The 20,051-nt window shown below is 40.5% G+C and overlaps 4 protein-coding genes and 1 pseudogene across 5 annotated transcripts in view; 4 read left to right on the forward strand and 1 right to left on the reverse strand.

Moving 5' to 3' along the window:
- Nucleotides 1–205: 205 nt before the first annotated feature.
- Nucleotides 206–2,773, forward strand: LOC139912631 (E3 ubiquitin-protein ligase TRIM21-like). The gene is made up of 2 exons (XM_071900477.2): nt 206–304; nt 557–2,773. Exon 2 carries the CDS (start codon nt 573–575, stop codon nt 2,211–2,213), a length of 1,641 nt encoding a protein of 546 aa, XP_071756578.2. The 5' UTR covers nt 206–304; nt 557–572; the 3' UTR covers nt 2,214–2,773.
- Nucleotides 2,774–7,422: 4,649 nt separating this feature from the next.
- On the forward strand, nt 7,423–9,421 carry LOC139912642 (E3 ubiquitin-protein ligase TRIM21-like). The gene has a single exon (XM_071900490.2). The coding sequence runs from the start codon at nt 7,423–7,425 to the stop codon at nt 8,752–8,754; it is 1,332 nt and encodes a 443-aa protein (XP_071756591.2). The 3' UTR covers nt 8,755–9,421.
- A 346-nt stretch (nt 9,422–9,767) lies between these two features.
- LOC139913918 (FYVE, RhoGEF and PH domain-containing protein 4-like) overlaps nt 9,768–20,051 on the reverse strand; it is a 44,546-nt gene continuing 34,262 nt past the window's right edge. Inside the window, exon 16 of one of the 2 annotated variants that reach the window (XM_078281974.1) lies at nt 9,768–10,340. In XM_078281974.1, the coding sequence (XP_078138100.1) occupies nt 10,050–10,340 (291 nt within the window). In that variant the 3' untranslated portion in view covers nt 9,768–10,049. Of the gene's footprint in view, nt 10,341–18,982; nt 19,316–20,051 lie in introns of those variants that run through there. The other variant, XM_078281973.1, reaches the window with a different exon arrangement.
- On the forward strand, nt 11,517–13,477 carry LOC139912640 (E3 ubiquitin-protein ligase TRIM21-like; annotated as a pseudogene).
- On the forward strand, nt 16,396–18,362 carry LOC139912641 (E3 ubiquitin-protein ligase TRIM21-like). The gene has a single exon (XM_078281987.1). It carries the CDS (start codon nt 16,396–16,398, stop codon nt 17,725–17,727), a length of 1,332 nt encoding a protein of 443 aa, XP_078138113.1. The 3' UTR covers nt 17,728–18,362.

The following is a 20,051-nucleotide window of genomic DNA, read 5'->3' on the forward strand; positions in this document are numbered from 1 at the left end:
CAGCAGACTGATACTGTGATGACAAATTCTCCTTTCTTTGCCATGTTCCAGGGAGGTCAGAGGTGTCAATGTAATCATGCTCAAGACTGACTGAGGCAACAAAACAAAACCAGTTTAACTGCAGTAAGAGGAAGAGCAACACTGGAAAAACGTCAACGTCACATCCGTAAGTGAAATTGAAAGTAACTCAGAGCAACATCATGGCTGCAGACGAGAAAATTCTCTCTCTCTCCTTCAAAAGAAAAATAAACCAAGATTCATCAGGCTTTTCTCAAAAATACAGAAGAGTCTCAGATGTGCACAGGTGAGTACAGCAGATAATATTTACTGTTTAAACAGAGAGCAGTGACACATAATTGAGCTGTATCAGATAGGATGTTCCCCTGTTTTCATTTTGCACTAATACTTGTCAAATGAAGGTTTCAATGAAGTGCAGTTTAACTATATAACTCGAAATGACTTTTGCTAATATTCCAACAATCTCACTTTGATATTTGTATATGAATAGTTAATAATTATATAATTATAATGTTGATATTTCACACTTTCACTTTAGGTCTCAGTGTCTAGATATGTCTGCTGCCAGCAGTTTCCTATCTGAAGAGCAGTTTCTGTGCTCCATCTGTCTGGATGTGTTCACTGATCCAGTCACCATACCATGTGGACACAACTTCTGCAAAACCTGTATCACACAGCACTGGGATATTAGTGGCCAGTGCCAGTGTCCCATGTGTAAAGAGCTTTTCAAGACAAGACCTATGCTGCGGATCAATACTTTCATATCTGAGATGGCTGCTCAGTTCATAAAGTCAGCTCAGATTAAATCCAGCAGCTGCCCAGACCAACGATGTGCCAAACGAGTAGAAGTTCCCTGTGACGTCTGCACTGGTACCAAACTGAAGGCCCTGAAGTCCTGCCTGGTGTGTCTGGTCTCTTACTGTGAGACTCACCTGGAGCCTCATCAGAGAATCACAGGCCTGAAAAAACACAAGCTGATCGATCCTGTGGAGAACCTGGAAGGCAGGATGTGTAAAGAGCATGATGGACCGCTCCAGCTGTTCTGCAAGACTGACCAGATGTGTGTATGTCTGCACTGCACTGTTTTAGACCACAAGCTACATGATATTGTTCCTCTGGAAGAAGAATATGAAGGAAAGAAGGCTGAGCTGGGGAAGACAGAGGCTGAAATTCAGCAGAAGATCCAGGAGAGACAACTGAAGATTCAGGAGATCAAACACTCAGTAGAGCTCAGCAAGGAAGATGCAGACAGAGAGATAGCAGACAGTGTGCGGGTCTTCACTGCTCTGATGCAGTCTGTGGAGAGAGGCCAGGCTGAGTTCATTGAGACGATCGAAGAGAAGCAGAAAACAACAGAGAAACAGGCTGAAGGCTTCATCACAGAGTTGGAACAGGAAATCTCTGAGCTGATGAAGAGAACCACTGAGGTGGAGCAGCTCTCACGCACTGAAGACCACCTCCACCTCCTCCAAAGCTTCCCATCCCTGAACACTCCTCCACACACCAAGGACTGGACAGAGGTCAGTGTCCATCGCTCATCATATGAGGGGACTGTGAGGAGAGCTGTGGCTCAGCTGGAGGAGACACTCAGGAAAGAGATGGAGAAGCTGCATGAGGCTGAGCTGAAGAGGGTCCAGCAGTATGCAGTGGATGTGACTCTCGATCCTGATACAGCACATCCCTATCTCATCCTGTCTGATGATGGAAAACAAGTCAATTGTGATGATGTAGAGAAGAATCTCCCAGAAAACCCAGAGAGATTTTCTCCTCGTACCTGTGTCTTAGGAAAGCAGACCTTCTCTTCAGGAAGATTTTACTACGAGGTTCAGGTTAAAGGGAAGACTGACTGGGATTTAGGAGTGGCCAGAGGGTCGACCAACAGGAAGGGACAAATCACACTGAACCCAAAGAATGGCTACTGGACCATATGGTTGAGGAATGGAAATGAGTATGAAGCTTCTGCTGGCCCTGATGTCCTCCTCTCTCTGAAAACGAAGCCTCAGAAGGTGGGGGTGTTTGTGGATTATGAGGAGGGTCTGGTCTCCTTTTATGACGTAGATGCTGCAGCTCTTATCTACTCCTATACTGGCTGCACCTTCACTGAGAAACTCTACCCATACTTCTGTCCCTGTATTAATGGTGGTGGTAAAAACTCCACCCCTCTGATCATCTCTCCTGTCAATCACACAGATTAATCATTCGATTTTCTGAAACATGATTCATTGATATTTCAGATAACAAATTTAAATATTCAATGGTAATTGTAAAAGATTTGTAATAAAACATAAAAAACATTTTGTGATCACTTCAGACTTGTCTTAAGCACAATTGAACATCTATATGTTATTTCAATGGAGCCCTCCACTGAGAGAGGAATTAGACAAACACTGTTGGTGAAAAAAGTCCTGTAACTACAAATGTTTTGAGTCTCTTTACCTTTCTTCTTCTTGGCAAAATTAATGTCTTATTATAAAATAACTGTTTGTTAAAGTTAAATACAGTAAATGTTAAACTCCAGATTCTGATTAATATGTTTAATGCTCTCTTTTTCTTTTATGTATCCTATTATAACTTACTGCTGCAACAGATGAATTTCCCCTCAGGGATCATTAAAGTTTAATCCAATCCAATTTAATAGCTCTGCAAAATAATGTCATATTGGAAATCAGAAGCATTTGTTAAAATCATTGAAAGATGTTTAGGTGATAAATTAAAAATGTGTTATTATTGTCAGATCATTGTACATATGTTATGTTGACACAATTACTGAAGAGCAGTTTGTGAATAAAGGAATTCTTCTCTAATCTAATTTTCTCACATTTTTTCAATACAAACAACGGAACACCCTTGTATGGTTACATGACTGTTACTTACCTGCATGCTTCAATTATTTAACATTTGACTAATATCAAAGCTTGAAAAATGAAAAATATCTGTCGCTGCTTTTTCCCAATCCACCAGCCTTTTATCGCCATCCAAGGAGGACAAACTACACCAACAACGTAAGGTAACCCACCCAACACCTGACGTCCAACCAATGTTCCATTTTGGGCAATCTGAGGTAAATCAGTATTCAGTCAGTATTGCACTTTAAATAGCCATCTTAACTCTGCGTTTAAAGTTGGACTGATCCTGGCTGTTAAAGGAATAGTTCACCTAAAAATGAAAATTCTGTCATCATCTACTCACCCTCATGCCAAATGAAACACAGGTGAAATTTGTTAGTCCATATAACACACAGGGAGGTTGCCAGCACAACTTCGTAGCAGCCTTCTCCAAAACAACTGAAGTCAATGGGGACCTGTTCTTTAGAGTTCCAAAACAAAAACAGCCAAACAATCACACTGTGAATAGAAAGACCTATACACCATTATTTGTTGCAAATCAATTTGCACTAAATTATGGTGTAAATATAGGTCTTTTTGGAACTCTGAAGAACTGGTCCCCACTGACTTCAGTGGTTTTGGAGAAGGTTGCTATGGAGTTGTGCTGGCAACCTCCCTGTGTGGTATATGGACAAACTTCACCTGTGTTTCAACTGGCATGAGGGTGAGTAGATGATGACAGAATTTTCATTTTTGGGTGAACTATTCCTTTAATATGAGCTAAATATGGGCCAAGCCGGACCAGTGTAGTTGGAAATGCATAAAAAAATCAATAAAAAGCAATAATTCATACAATTCACATAATTAACATTTTATTAACACAGTTATTTAAATATGTGTAAAAAAAAATAATAACGTACATGTGCATAGTTGCGCGAGACTGAGCGCAGCAAAGCATACCTGCCAAAACGGGCTCAAACTAGAATAGTGTCAGTGGAAGTATATGATCCTGACCTGCTTGACGTCCATCATCGTGGGATTAAACCTAAACCGGTTAGTAGCTCATACTTTTTAACATCATCGACTTGAAAATGGTGTTAACGTTAATAAATTTGTAGATTACTTAAATAGGTAAATAGTGAAATAGTTGCTACCGTCCTGGTACATCAGGTAAGAGTTAGTGTTAGCTAACACAGGGTCAACTAAAGTTAGCTCAGTAGTCCGTGCATGTACCTAAAACCATCTGTAAAACTTGGTATACACAATCTAATAGCTAGCGACTGCTAGATGGCTTGTGTCAAAAGAGCAGTAGATTGGCAATTTGCTAACAGTCATGCTCGGCTCTTGACCTAATGAATGTTAGCTGAAGTCAGTTGGCTAACGCTAGCTACAAAGACGAGCATTTTCAACGTTAACCAGTGGTATTAATGTTGCAATGTAAAGCAGCTTTTGTTTTGTTGTCACTGGTTAGAGCTGTCAAGCAGTTACAGAGGTAAATTAATCTAGTGTAGAAGGCAGGCAATCATAGTTTAGCTAAGCTTAGCTAACTTGAGGCAGCTAAGTAACATACACTCCAGCTAAAGGCGGGAATGTTGCAAGACAAATAGTTAATCAGCCAGACTTTAGCCATCAACTGGCACAATTGGGATAAATATTTCAGTTATAATGCTTTCCCTTGGGCTCTGTTGCATGTACTCATACTCTACAGCTGAGCCACCACTCCCATTTTGAGCCAGGCAGCTCTTTGCTTGGCCTCTATTCACTGTCTAAGTGTTTTTATCTGTGCTGCTGACTACTATACTGTATAAAAAACACACTTGACCAGAGCCAGACACACCTGTGCCAGCGAACAAAGTGCAAACATGGTCCAACACTACTTCAACTCATGTACCGTGGCAATGTTGAGATAAATGTTAATCACCCCAGTCATTAAGAGATTGTGCAAGGAATGAGCCTGACTTAAACAGTTCAGCTTTGATCGCTGTTGTATTGCCATTCTATTTAATGTTGTTCAAGAACTATATTCCTTAGCGGAAGAATGAAGATATATTGATTATAAATAAAATATTGTATTTATTGAACACTGGTGTCTTTTTATTATGATTGTATCACCGCTATTTTCTAAAAGCAATATGTCACTTGAGGTTGTGATTTACAGTGAATAATTACATTATTGCATGAACTGGCGATTATAACTTCATATGGGGTGTAACATATTAACTGATAATGTAATAGTAATATTGCTCAATAATGCATAATAATATATCATCAGTTAAAAATATGATACACCCCATATGACATAATTATTGCCAGAATGTATGATAATGTGACGTTACTTTATCCAGGAATTAATCATAATAACAGGTTTTATTTAAGCACTAAGCCATAAGAGGCCGTGCTTTACAGTGAATTTAGAACAGCTAAGGGCCGTCTTAGGCTCAACGCAAAGCACAGAAACCCCCTTAGCTGTTACAAGTTTCTCAGCAATAGTCCTGATCTATTTGTTTGATTTTTATTATGATTTTGAGTGTTCCATTCATGTTGTTTAGCTGTAAATTGTTTTAAGTATAAATATTCAATGGCTGTAACATCTACCTGTGAAGAAAAGGGATCGGTCAATGTGTTTTGCAATGTAATTATGATCTCATAAAGCCTTTGTGTTATCACTGAAACCCTCATGCAATTATGTGCTCAACCATCCGGTGTAAACAGAAAACAACTTTTAGCATATTCAAGCTACATCACATGGTACCTTTTACATCCTACACAAAGCTGATGTAAACATCTTTGTAGTTGAATGGACAGCCTGACTCACGTTAAAAACATCTTTACTTTATTTTACTGTAAACCATTTCAGAAATAAAGCATCGGCACTCAGACAAGGAAAACACACCGTTCTCATATTGTTTCTCTTGAATATTACGCATAAAGAAGCTTACATGAACAGGTTGCTGGCACTACGTACATGAATATCACCTCTATAATTCATGTTTTATCAGAAGTGCAGTTCAAAGCTATTTAACATCAATGAACTCCATAACTTAAGTCTTTCATCTAGGTGTACATTCATGTATGTGTACTCTACATCGTGCCCGCTCTCAGAAACATTCAGGAGTCGTCTTCTTTGGACTCTTCTCCAATATTTCCGTTACTAACATTACCATTAGTGCCAGATCCGGTTCCATTGGTGACGTTGTCAGAGCCCGGCGCTGGGCACGCTGCAGTCTGTAGGACAGCCAGCCAGCGCTGTTTGAGCTCCGGGCCGTCGCAGGAGAAGGTGTGGGTGGATATGGACTGGTTTAGACAGAAACAGGCCCGGCCCTGGAGCTCCAGAGCCACCGGGGGGGAATCCTCCACACTCTAGACCAGCAGAGGTATGCTGCACAAGGCCTTCACATCCTGGAGATGGGGGTGGGGAAGCAGGTTGGTTTTGTTAGTTAAAGCTGCACTAGGCAAGATTTTTAATGTAAAAACTACACCTGTTTTATCAGCATAAGTAAGCAAGTGAAAAAGAATGAAGAAGAGCATCCCATCCCCGCTAATTGAGATGCTGTATATTCACCCTATTTGCCCAAATTAAATTCTGGTGTCAGGGATGGAAACTTCTTTGCCAAATGGAAAAACTAAGGCAAACATGAGATTTTTACATTGAAAACCCCCAGCATCTTCCTTTCCAGTTATGACTACTTCCTGCTGTAATTTTCCCCTGGAGTTGTAGGCTAAAGTGCCATACAAGCATAATTGTGTTTCCACAGTCGTAAAACACAATACGTGTTTGTCTTTAGAGACATAAATGGTGATGCGAAATCGTAAACCGAGGATTGTACCTGCAAGCTGTGGGTTACAATCCTGTTTATAGATTTACAGAACTGAGTTTGAGTTTTCAAATCACTTTTTTACAGTTAAAGCATTTCACAATTTTGAGTTTACGTACAATTTGTTTTGGGGAAAATATAAATCCATATGAACACCTGCACAGGAAGAGTGACAAAAATGTAGCAGAACAATACTGTGATGACAACTGGGAAAGTCTCTTCTCCTTACCACTTTCCAGGGAGGTCAGATGTGTCACTGTAATCATGTCCAACACTGACTGAGGCAACAAAACATTGACTGCAATAAGATTAAAATTTAACTGCAATAAAAGGCAGAGCAACACTGGAAAGACAGGAGTGTCACATTCTTGAAGTAAAACTTGAAAGTAACTCGGAGCGACAACACTACTGCAGATGAGAAAAGTCTCTCTCTTTCTCTCCAAAGAAATAGAAATAAAACAAGGTTCATCAGGTCTCAAAAATACAGAAGTCTTAGACAGGTGAGTACAGCAGATAATATTTACTGTGTTTAAACAGAGCAGTGACACATAATTGAGATGTATCCAGACAGGATGTTTCCCTGTTTTAATTTTGCAGTGACACTTGTCAAATGAAAGTTTCAGTGAAGTGCAATTTAAATATATCACTCAAAATAACTTTTGCTAATATTCCAATAATCTAACTTTGGTACATGAATATTCAAGAATTATTTAACTACAATGTTGACATTTCACACTTTAACTTTAGGTCTCAAGTGTCTAGAAATGTCTGCTGCCAGCAGTTTCCTATCTGAAGAGCAGTTTCTGTGTCCCATCTGTCTGGATGTGTTCACTGATCCAGTCACCATACCATGTGGACACAACTTCTGCAAGAACTGTATCACACAGCACTGGGATATTAATGTCCAGTGCCAGTGTCCCATATGTAAAGACCGTTTCAAGAGAAGACCTAAGCTGCGGGTCAATACTTTCATATCTGAGATGGCTGCTCAGTTCAGAAAGTCAGCTCAGATGAAAGCCAGCAGCTTCCAGAGACAGAGTAAGACAGAGGCTGAAATTCGGAAAGAAATTCGGCAGATGATCCAGGAGAGACAACTGAAGATTCAGGAGATCAAACACTCAGTAGAGCTCAGCAAGGAAGATGCAGACAGAGAGATAGCAGACAGTGTGCGGGTCTTCACTGCTCTGATGCAGTCTGTGGAGAGAGGCCAGGCTGAGCTCATTGAGACGATCGAAGAGAAGCAGAAAACAACAGAGAAACAGGCTGAAGGCTTCATCAAAGAGTTACAACAGGAAATCTCTGAGCTGATGAGGAGAACCACTGAGATGAAGCAGCTCTCACGCACTGAAGACCACCTCCACCTCCTCCAAAGCTTCCCATCCCTGAACACTCCTCCACACACCAAGGACTGGACAGAGGTCAGTGTCCATCGCTCATCATATGAGGGGACTGTGAGGAGAGCTGTGGCTCAGCTGGAGGAGACTCTCAAGAAAGAGATGGAGAAGCTGTCTGTTGATACTGAGCTGAAGAGGGTCCAGCAGTATGCAGTGGATGTGACTTTGGATCCTGATACAGCAAATCCCTATCTCATCCTGTCTGATGATGGGAAGCAAGTAAAACACGGTAATGTAAAGAAGAAACTTCCCAACAACACAGAGAGATTTTCTTCTTGTACCTGTGTCTTAGGAAAGCAGAGCTTCTCTTCAGGAAGATTTTACTACGAGGTTCAGGTTAAAGGGAAGACTAAGTGGGATTTAGGAGTGGCCAGAGGGTCGGTCAACAGGAAGGGACGAATCACAGCAAGCCCAAAGAATGGCGACTGGTCCATATGGTTGAGGAATGGTAATGAGTACAAAGCTCTTGCTGACCCTCGTGTCCGTCTCTCTCTGAAAACGAAGCCTCAGAAGGTGGGGGTGTTTGTGGATTATGAGCAGGGTCTGGTCTCCTTTTATGACGTAGATGCTGCAGCTCTTATCTACTCCTTTACTGGCTGCACCTTCACTGAGAAACTCTACCCAATCTTCAGTCCCTGTAATAATGATGATGGTAAAAACTCCGCCCCTCTGATCATCTCTCCTGTCAATCTCACAGATTAGACTAATCATTAGATTTTCTCAGGGAGGATTCACCATCATTTAAGATAACAAATTTACACATACGTTGTTTTTTTCAGGTAACTGTTATAGCCATTCTAATGTTGAAGAATTGTAATCAAACAACAGAAAAAACACTTCACAGACTTGTTTTAAGCACATTTGAAGATGAATTTGTTCTTTCAATGGAGAAGAATTAGACCAACTCCCTGTCTAAGAAAAAAGCGCAGTAACTACTAATGTGTGTTGTCTCTTTACCTTTCTTCATCTTGGCAAAATGATTTTGTTTTATCATGAAAATGCTATGTTAAAGTTGAAGAAAGGTTAAACTCCAGATTATGTTTAACATTGTTAAAACTGTATTTTTATTTACATCCTGTTTTTCTTTTACATAAAGTATTACTACTTCCAAAAACCATAGGGATCATTAAAACGTCATCTAATATAAACACTATTGCAGGAGTGTGAAAACTTTACCAATTTTCCAATTTCATTGTAACATTTCCAGGTGATGAACTAAAAAGGTGATTACTGTCACAGCACTGTACAGATACTGAGTGTTATAATTCTACACAATTACTAATGAGCGGTTTATGAAAAAGAGAGAATTCTGCAATCTACAGTATGTTTCTTACATTAAAATAATTTTCTGAAATAAATAAAAGCCAATGGAAAGAGCTTGTATGGTTACATGTCTGTTATTTTCCTCCATGCTTAAATTATTTAATGTTTGATTGATATCAAAGTTTGAATAATGTTTTTACTGTAAAGGTAATGAACAGATAGAGAACAGAAATGAACCATGTATATTCCACACTGATGAAACAAATGACTCATCAGATTCAAAATGCAATCGGCTGTTCTCCGTCATTGTTGCCATGAGCTGTGGACCTCCAATATGGCCGCCAGAGGGCAGCAAGCTACATCACATGGTACCTTTTACATCCTACACAAAGCTGACGTAAACATCTTTGTAGTTGAATGGACAGCCCGACTCATGTTAAAAACATCTCCACTTTATTTATTTTACTGTAAACCATTTCAGAAATAAAGTGCGTTGGCACTCAGACAAGGAAAACACACCGTTCTCATATTGTTTCTCTTGAATATTACGCATAAAGAAGCTTAGATGAACAGGTTGCTGGCACTACGTACATGAACATCACCTCTAGAATTCATGTTTTATCAGAAGTGCAGTTCAAAGCTATTTAACATCAATGAACTCCATAACTTAAGTCTTTCATCTAGGTGTACATTCATGTATGTGTACTCTACATCGTGCCCGCTCTCAGAAACATTCAGGAGTCGTCTTCTTTGGACTCTTCTCCAATATTTCCGTTACTAACATTACCATTAGTGCCAGATCCGGTTCCATTGGTGACGTTGTCAGAGCCCGGCACTGGGCACGCTGCAGCCTGTAGGACAGCCAGCCAGCGCTGTTTGAGCTCCGGGCCGTCGCAGGAGAAGGTGTGGGTGGATATGGACTGGTTTAGACAGAAACAGGCCCGGCCCTGGAGCTCCAGAGCCACCGGGGGGGAATCCTCCACACTGTAGACCAGCAGAGGTATGCTGCACAAGGCCTTCACATCCTGGAGATGGGGGTGGGGAAGCAGGTTGGTTTTGTTAGTTAAAGCTGCACTAGGCAAGATTTTTAATGTAAAAACTACACCTGTTTTATCAGCATAAGTAAGCAAGTGAAAAAGAATGAAGAAGAGCATCCCATCCCCGCTAATTGAGATGCTGTATATTCACCCTATTTGCCCAAATTAAATTCTGGTGTCAGGGATGGAAACTTCTTTGCCAAATGGAAAAACTAAGGCAAACATGAGATTTTTACATTGAAAACCCCCAGCATCTTCCTTTCCAGTTATGACTACTTCCTGCTGTAATTTTCCCCTGGAGTTGTAGGCTAAAGTGCCATACAAGCATAATTGTGTTTCCACAGTCGTAAAACACAATACGTGTTTGTCTTTAGAGACATAAATGGTGATGCGAAATCGTAAACCGAGGATTGTACCTGCAAGCTGTGGGTTACAATCCTGTTTATAGATTTACAGAACTGAGTTTGAGTTTTCAAATCACTTTTTTACAGTTGAAGAATTTCACAATTTTGAGTTTACGTACAATTTGTTTTGGGGAAAATATAAATCCATATGAACACCTGCACAGGAAGAGTGACAAAAATGTAGCAGAACAATACTGTGATGACAACTGGGAAAGTCTCTTCTCCTTACCACTTTCCAGGGAGGTCAGATGTGTCACTGTAATCATGTCCAACACTGACTGAGGCAACAAAACATTGACTGCAATAAGATTAAAATTTAACTGCAATAAAAGGCAGAGCAACACTGGAAAGACAGGAGTGTCACATTCTTGAAGTAAAACTTGAAAGTAACTCGGAGCGACAACACTACTGCAGATGAGAAAAGTCTCTCTCTTTCTCTCCAAAGAAAAATAAAACAAGGTTCATCAGGTCTCAAAAATACAGAAGTCTTAGACAGGTGAGTACAGCAGATAATATTTACTGTGTTTAAACAGAGCAGTGACACATAATTGAGATGTATCCAGACAGGATGTTTCCCTGTTTTAATTTTGCAGTGACACTTGTCAAATGAAAGTTTCAGTGAAGTGCAATTTAAATATATCACTCAAAATAACTTTTGCTAATATTCCAATAATCTAACTTTGGTACATGAATATTCAAGAATTATTTAACTACAATGTTGACATTTCACACTTTAACTTTAGGTCTCAAGTGTCTAGAAATGTCTGCTGCCAGCAGTTTCCTATCTGAAGAGCAGTTTCTGTGTCCCATCTGTCTGGATGTGTTCACTGATCCAGTCACCATACCATGTGGACACAACTTCTGCAAGAACTGTATCACACAGCACTGGGATATTAATGTCCAGTGCCAGTGTCCCATGTGTAAAGACCGTTTCAAGAGAAGACCTAAGCTGCGGGTCAATACTTTCATATCTGAGATGGCTGCTCAGTTCAGAAAGTCAGCTCAGATGAAAGCCAGCAGCTTCCAGAGACAGAGTAAGACAGAGGCTGAAATTCGGAAAGAAATTCAGCAGAAGATCCAGGAGAGACAACTGAAGATTCAGGAGATCAAACACTCAGTAGAGCTCAGCAAGGAAGATGCAGACAGAGAGATAGCAGACAGTGTGCGGGTCTTGAGAGAGGCCAGGCTGAGCTCATTGAGACGATCCAAGAGAAGCAGAAAACAACAGAGAAACAGGCTGAAGGCTTCATCAAAGAGTTACAACAGGAAATCTCTGAGCTGATGAAGAGAACCACTGAGGTGGAGCAGCTCTCACGCACTGAAGACCACCTCCACCTCCTCCAAAGCTTCCCATCCCTGAACACTCCTCCACACACCAAGGACTGGACAGAGGTCAGTGTCCATCGCTCATCATATGAGGGGACTGTGAGGAGAGCTGTGGCTCAGCTGGAGGAGACACTCAGGAAAGAGATGGAGAAGCTGTCTGTTGATACTGAGCTGAATAGTGTCCAGCAGTATGCAGTGGATGTGACTCTCGATCCTGATACAGCAAGTCCCCATCTCATCCTGTCTGATGATGGGAAGCAAGTAAAACATGGTGATGTAAAGAAGAAACTTCCCAACAACACAGAGAGATTTTCTTCTTGTACCGGTGTCTTAGGAAAGCAGAGCTTCTCTTCAGGAAGATTTTACTACGAGGTTCAGGTTAAAGGGAAGACTGACTGGGTTTTAGGAGTGGCCAGAGGGTCGGTCAAAAGGAAGGGAAACATCACACTGAGCCCAAAGAATGGCTACTGGTCCATATGGTTGAGGAATGGAAATGAGTACAAAGCTCTTGCTGACCCTCGTGTCCGTCTCTCTCTGAAAACGAAGCCTCAGAAGGTGGGGGTGTTTGTGGATTATGAGGAGGGTCTGGTCTCCTTTTATGACGTAGATGCTGCAGCTCTTATCTACTCCTTTACTGGCTGCACCTTCACTGAGAAACTCTACCCAATCTTCAGTCCCTGTAATAACGATGATGGTAAAAACTCCGCACCTCTGATCATCTCTCAGATTAGACTAATCATTAGATTTTCTCAGGGAGGATTCACCACCATTTAAGATAACAAATTTACACATACATTGTTTTTTTCAGGTAACTGTTATAGCCATTCTAATGTTGAAGAATTGTAATCAAACAACAGAAAAAACACTTCACAGACTTGTTTTAAGCACATTTGAAGATGAATTTGTTCTTTCAATGGAGAAGAATTAGACCAACTCCCTGTCTAAGAAAAAAGCGCAGTAACTACTACTGTCTCTTATCTCTTTACCTTTCTTTTTTGTGGCAAAATGATTTACTTTTATCATGAAAAAAACAGTGTTAGTTAAAATGAAGGAAATGTTAAACTCCAGATTCTGGTTAATACGGTAAATTATGTATTTTTCTTTATATCCCATTTTTCTCTTATATATGGTATTACTACTTGTTGCAGCAAACACAGGGATCATTAAAACTTCTAATTAAAACCAATCACTATTGCAGGAATATGAAAACTACCAATTTTCCAATTTCATTGTAACATGTCCAGGTGATAAACTAAAAACGTGATGACTGTCAGAGCATTGTACAGATACTGAGCATTGTAATTCTACACAATTACTAAAGAGTAGTATATGAAAAATTCTGCAATCTACAGTATGTTTCTCATGTTACAAGAATTTATTGAAATAAAAGCCAATGGAAAAGACCTTGTATGATTGCAAGACTATTATTTTCCTGAACGCTTAAATTATTTAACGTTTGGCTAATATCAAGCTTGAAAAATGTTTTACTCTAAAGATAATCACCAGATAGAGAACAGAAATGAACCAATGTCTATTCCACACTGATGAAACACACAAATCATAAGATTAGAAATACAATCAGCTGTTCTCAGTCATTGTTGCCATGAGCTGTGGACCTCCAATATGGCCGCCAGAGGGCAGCATCCATCAGCTGAAAGCCCTCTATAGAATATGATAACCTGATCCTCACAGAAATGTCCTCTGTCAGCAGTCTGCTGTTCAGAGCGGCTACTTTTTTCTGTTTATTTTCACACAGCCAGCACTTCGCCAATCCAGGTGTGCGGTTTCCTTCACGTTTTGGACTTCTCACTAGCTGACATTAACAAAACACACGTTACAATAAGCTATGTACCGTATAACTTGCAGCTAGAGATAAATACCTTCCTGAACAACAGACCTTAATGTTAATGTAAAACGTGCACTTATAATTAGTTATGAATTGGCAGTTACAAGAAAACATCTTTAGAATAGCTTGACATCTTTTTGGTACCAAAAAAAGTTGATTTACTTGCATTTGTAAACGAGGTTTAGTGAAGAAGAGGATGCCATCATTATAAAACCACGGAAGGGTTACAACTTTGTTGCTTGGTAACGGCCAGGTGACGACCAGGTGACGACAGACTCGCAATGCATTTTGGTATACTTTCACCGTTTTAGTGACCAGGCTTGTTCACTAGATATTACAGTGCATTGTGGGAAATATGTAGTGCCCTCAAAATCATTTCACAATATCATTTTGCGATTCGGACACTAACAAAAAATGTCTGACGTACGTATTAGTGCCCTAAAACGCAGATAGTGATCCATTCCGGCCACAGCAAGTTCCTGAATTCCGTGTTACAAGAGAAAAGGTCCGTGTTGTAACCGTCCCCCCTAATATTTCTATTTTCCGTGCATCTATTTTCTATGTTGGTAAAACGTGTTTTTTTTCCCCCAACGAGGGTGCCGAAACACCGTTCAATGAAACCAATTAAATCCCTGGTTATAGGTGTCAATGTAATCATGTCCAAAACTGACCGAGCCAACAAAACCAGTTTAAGTGCAGTAAGAGGCGGAGCAACGCTGGAAAGAAAGGAGTGTTTCAACGTCACATTCCTGAAGTAAAACTAACTGAGAAAGTAACAGAGCGACAAGAAACGTCTTTCTCTTGAAAGAAAAATAAAACTAGGTTAATCAGACCTTTCTCAAAACTACAGCAGAGTCTCAGACGTACACAGGTGAGTACAGCAGATAATATCTACTATAGTTATAGTTAGTTTAAACAGAGAGCAGTGACACCTAACTGATTTGTATCCAGATAGGATGTTGCCGTTTTCATACTTGTCAAATTAAGGTTTCAGTGAAGTACAATTTAACTAAACAACTCAAATGAAAAAGAATTATGCAATATGTAATATAATGAGCTATTCAAACCTGCTAAGATTGATGCCAGATTCTCTCTTTGGGACAGACAAGGTTTTAGCACAATTGGCGATTTCTACAGTGAAGGCACATTCTCCAGCTTCGCTCAGCTGTGTATTGCTTTCAACCTACAGCAATCTGACCTCTTCAGCTACTTTCAAATTCGGCATTTCCTCAAATCAAACACACCTTCATTTCCAGATGCCCCACCCTCTTCGGGAATTGATAACCTTCTGCCGGTGACAAAAATGACAAGGCGGCATATTTCGTTTTTATATGACCTCCTAGCCCCAGATACACCTCCAGCTCTGCTGAAGATTAAAGCAGAATGGGAAACAGAACTGGGCATTATTATGTCTGACGATTGGTGGTCTAAGGCGCTGGAGGAAATAAAATCTTGTTCATCTTGTGCAAAATTTCAACTTATACAATTCAAAATAGTTCATAGGGCACACTACAGTAAATCTAGACTCGCCAAGATATACCCGAATCTGGCGGACACTTGTGACAGATGTTCCCAGGCTCCTTGTAATCTCACTCATATGTTTTGGTCATGTCCGAGACTGGGGGAATACTGGAAGTCTTATTTCAGAGTCATCTCAGAAATACTAGAACAAGTAATCGAACCATCCCTACAGATTGCTACAGATTTGACATACCCGAATCTGGCAAAAACATATCGGTAAAGCAGGCAAATGTAATCTCATTTACCTCTCTAATAGTTCGTCGGAGAATACTTCTATTATGGAAGAACCCATTGCCCCCATCACCAACTTCATGGCTGCGTGATACAATGTCTTTTTTGGAGTTGGAAAAGATCAAATTCTCCATACGGGATTCGACAGACACATTTTTCAGTCATTGGCAGCCCCTGATCACTTATGTTAAGAGTCTGACCTCCCTTTCCCCAGAATGATGGGTGAGACGATTAATACCATGTAGCGGCTGAATCCTACATTTTGGCAGGACAGTGAAGATCTCCCAACAGCTTGTTATGCACTGCAAGGACCCATACACATACGCACTACATTTCCCTCTCTTTTAATATATATATATATATTTATTTTTTATTTTTATTGTATTTTTATTTTTATGTTATTTTATTTTTTTACACTAATGTACCTCATTCATTATTGTTATTGTTAACTGCTATGTGTTTTTGTTATTATTGTCATTAATGTCAGCACAATTTCTCGACCTAGGATTAGGAGCTCAAAAGGCTAAGGGGGGGTGGGGGTGAGGTGGGAGGGGGAGGGGCTGGACGGGTTCATTATAGGTGCATTTCATGTCACTGTACTGTTTTGTGACGATTCCTAAAATGCCAATAAAACATGTTTCTAAAAAAAGAAAAAGAATTACTTATTTACAATGTTGACATTTCACACTTTCACTTTAGGTCTCAGTGTCTAGATATGGCTGCTGCCAGCAGTCTCCTATCTGAAGAGCAGTTTCTGTGTCCCATCTGTCTGGATGTGTTCACTGATCCAGTCACCATACCATGTGGACACAACTTCTGCAAAAACTGTATCACAAAGCACTGGGATATTAATGTCCAGTGCCAGTGTCCCATGTGTAAAGACAGTTTCAAGAGAAGACCTGAGCTACGGGTCAATACTTTCATATCTGAGATGGCTGCTCAGTTCAGAAAGTCAGCTCAGATGAAAGCCAGCAGCTTCCAGAGACAGAGTACGACAGAGGCTGAAATTCGGAAAGAAATTCGGCAGATGATCCAGGAGAGACAACTGAAGATTCAGGAGATCAAACACTCAGTAGAGCTCAGCAAGGAAGATGCAGACAGAGAGATAGCAGACAGTGTGCGGGTCTTCACTGCTCTGATGCAGTCTGTGGAGAGAGGCCAGGCTGAGCTCATTGAGACGATTGAAGAGAAGCAGAAAACAACAGAGAAACAGGCTGAAGGCTTCATCAAAGAGCTGGAACAGGAAATCTCTGAGCTGATGAAGAGAACCGCTGAGGTGGAGCAGCTCTCACGCACTGAAGACCACCTCCACCTCCTCCAAAGCTTCCCATCCCTGAACACTCCTCCACACACCAAGGACTGGACAGAGGTCAGTGTCCATCGCTCATCATATGAGGGGACTGTGAGGAGAGCTGTGGCTCAGCTGGAGGAGACTCTCAGGAAAGAGATGGAGAAGCTGTCTGTTGATACTGAGCTGAAGAGGGTCCAGCAGTATGCAGTGGATGTGACTCTCGATCCTGATACAGCATATCCCTATCTCATCCTGTCTGATGATGGGAAGCAAGTAAAACATGGTAATGTAAAGAAGAAACTCCCCAAAAACCCAGAGAGATTTTCTTCTTGTACCTGTGTCTTAGGAAAGCAGAGCTTCTCTTCAGGAAGATTTTACTACGAGGTTCAGGTTAAAGGGAAGACTAAGTGGGATTTAGGAGTGGCCAGAGGGTCGGTCAACAGGAAGGGACAAATCACAGCAAGCCCAAAGAATGGCGACTGGTCCATATGGTTGAGGAATGGTAATGAGTACAAAGCTCTTGCTGACCCTCGTGTCCGTCTCTCTCTGAAATCGAAGCCTCAGAAGGTGGGGGTGTTTGTGGATTATGAGGAGGGTCTGGTCTCCTTTTATGACGTAGATGCTGCAGCTCTTATCTACTCCTTTACTGGCTGCACCTTCACTGAGAAACTCTACCCAATCTTCAGTCCCTGTAATAATGATGATGGTAAAAACTCCGCCCCTCTGATCATCTCTCCTGTCAATCTCACAGATTAGACTAATCATTAGATTTTCTCAGGGAGGATTCACCATCATTTAAGATAACAAATTTACACATACGTTGTTTTTTTCAGGTAACTGTTATAGCCATTCTAATGTTGAAGAATTGTAATCAAACAACAGAAAAAACACTTCACAAACTTGTTTTAAGCACATTTGAAGATGAATTTGTTCTTTCAATGGAGAAGAATTAGACCAACTCCCTGTCTAAGAAAAAAGCGCAGTAACTACTAATGTGTGTTGTCTCTTTACCTTTCTTCATCTTGGCAAAATGATTTCATTTTATCATGAAAATGCTATGTTAAAGTTGAAGAAAGGTTAAACTCCAGATTATGTTTAACATCGTTAAAACTGTATTTTTATTTACATCCTGTTTTTCTTTTACATAAAGTATTACTACTTCCAAAAACCATAGGGATCATTAAAACTTCTCATCTAATATAAACACTATTGCAGGAGTGTGAAAACTTTACCAATTTTCCAATTTCATTGTAACATTTCCAGGTGATGAACTAAAAAGGTGATTACTGTCACAGCACTGTACAGATACTGAGTGTTATAATTCTACACAATTACTAATGAGCGGTTTATGAAAAAGAGAGAATTCTGCAATCTACAGTATGTTTCTTACGTTAAAATAATTTTCTGAAATAAATAAAAGCCAATGGAAAGAGCTTGTATGGTTACATGTCTGTTATTTTCCTCCATGCTTAAATTATTTAATGTTTGATTGATATCAAAGTTTGAATAATGTTTTTACTGTAAAGGTAATGAACAGATAGAGAACAGAAATGAACCATGTATATTCCACACTGATGAAACAAATGACTCATCAGATTCAAAATGCAATCGGCTGTTCTCCGTCATTGTTGCCTTGAGCTGTGGACCTCCAATATGGCCGCCAGAGGGCAGCAAGCTACATCACATGGTACCTTTTACATCCTACACAGAGCTGACGTAAACATCTTTGTAGTTGAATGGACAGCCCGACTCATGTTAAAAACATCTCCACTTTATTTATTTTACTGTAAACCATTTCAGAAATAATGTGCGTTGGCACTCAGACAAGGAAAACACACCGTTCTCATATTGTTTCTCTTGAATATTACGCATAAAGAAGCTTAGATGAACAGGTTGCTGGCACTACGTACATGAACATCACCTCTAGAATTCATGTTTTATCAGAAGTGCAGTTCAAAGCTATTTAACATCAATGAACTCCATAACTTAAGTCTTTCATCTCGGTGTACATTCATGTATGTGTACTCTACATCGTGCCCGCTCTCAGAAACATTCAGGAGTCGTCTTCTTTGGACTCTTCTCCAATATTTCCGTTACTAACATTACCATTAGTGCCAGATCCGGTTCCATTGGTGACGTTGTCAGAGCCCGGCACTGGGCACGCTGCAGCCTGTAGGACAGCCAGCCAGCGCTGTTTGAGCTCCGGGCCGTCGCAGGAGAAGGTGTGGGTGGATATGGACTGGTTTAGACAGAAACAGGCCCAGCCCTGGAGCTCCAGAGCCACCGGGGGGGAATCCTCCACACTGTAGACCAGCAGAGGTATGCTGCACAAGGCCTTCACATCCTGGAGATGGGGGGGGGGGGGGGGGGCAGGAAGCAGGTTGGTTTTGTTAGTTAAAGATGCACTAGGCATGATTTTTAATGTAAAAACTACACCTGTTTTATCAGCATAAGTAAGCAAGTGAAGAAGAATGAAGAAGAGCATCCCATCCCCGCTAATTGAGATGCTGTATATTCACCCTATTTGCCCAAATTAAATTCTGGAAGGGACAAATCACAGCAAGCCTTGAGAACGGCTTCTGGTCTATATGGTTGAGGAATGGTAATGAGTACAAAGCTCTTGCTGATCCTCGTGTCCTCCTCTCTCTGAAAACGAAGCCTCAGAAGGTGGGGGTGTTTGTGGATTATGAGGAGGGTCTGGTCTCCTTTTATGACATAGATGCTGCAGCTCTTATCTACTCCTTTACTGGCTGCACCTTCACTGAGAAACTCTACCCATACTTCTGTCCCTGTATTAATCATGGTGCTAAAAACGCCACCCCTCTGATCATCTCTCCTGTCAATCACACAGATTAGACTAATTGTCAGTTTTTCTCAGACACGATTCATTATCATTTACGTTAACATATACGTTGGTTTTTTTTATCCAGGTAACTTTTATAGCCATTCTGATGTTAAAGAACTGTAATAAAACAGAAAAAAACACTTCACAGACTTGTTTTAAGCACATTTGAAGATGATTTATTTCTTTTAATGGAGCTCTCCACAGAGACGAATTAGATAAACTTCCTGTCGGTGAA

The sequence above is a fragment of the Centroberyx gerrardi genome, chromosome 24 (genome assembly GCF_048128805.1).
Source record: "Centroberyx gerrardi isolate f3 chromosome 24, fCenGer3.hap1.cur.20231027, whole genome shotgun sequence".
NCBI classification, from domain to species: domain Eukaryota; kingdom Metazoa; phylum Chordata; class Actinopteri; order Beryciformes; family Berycidae; genus Centroberyx; species Centroberyx gerrardi.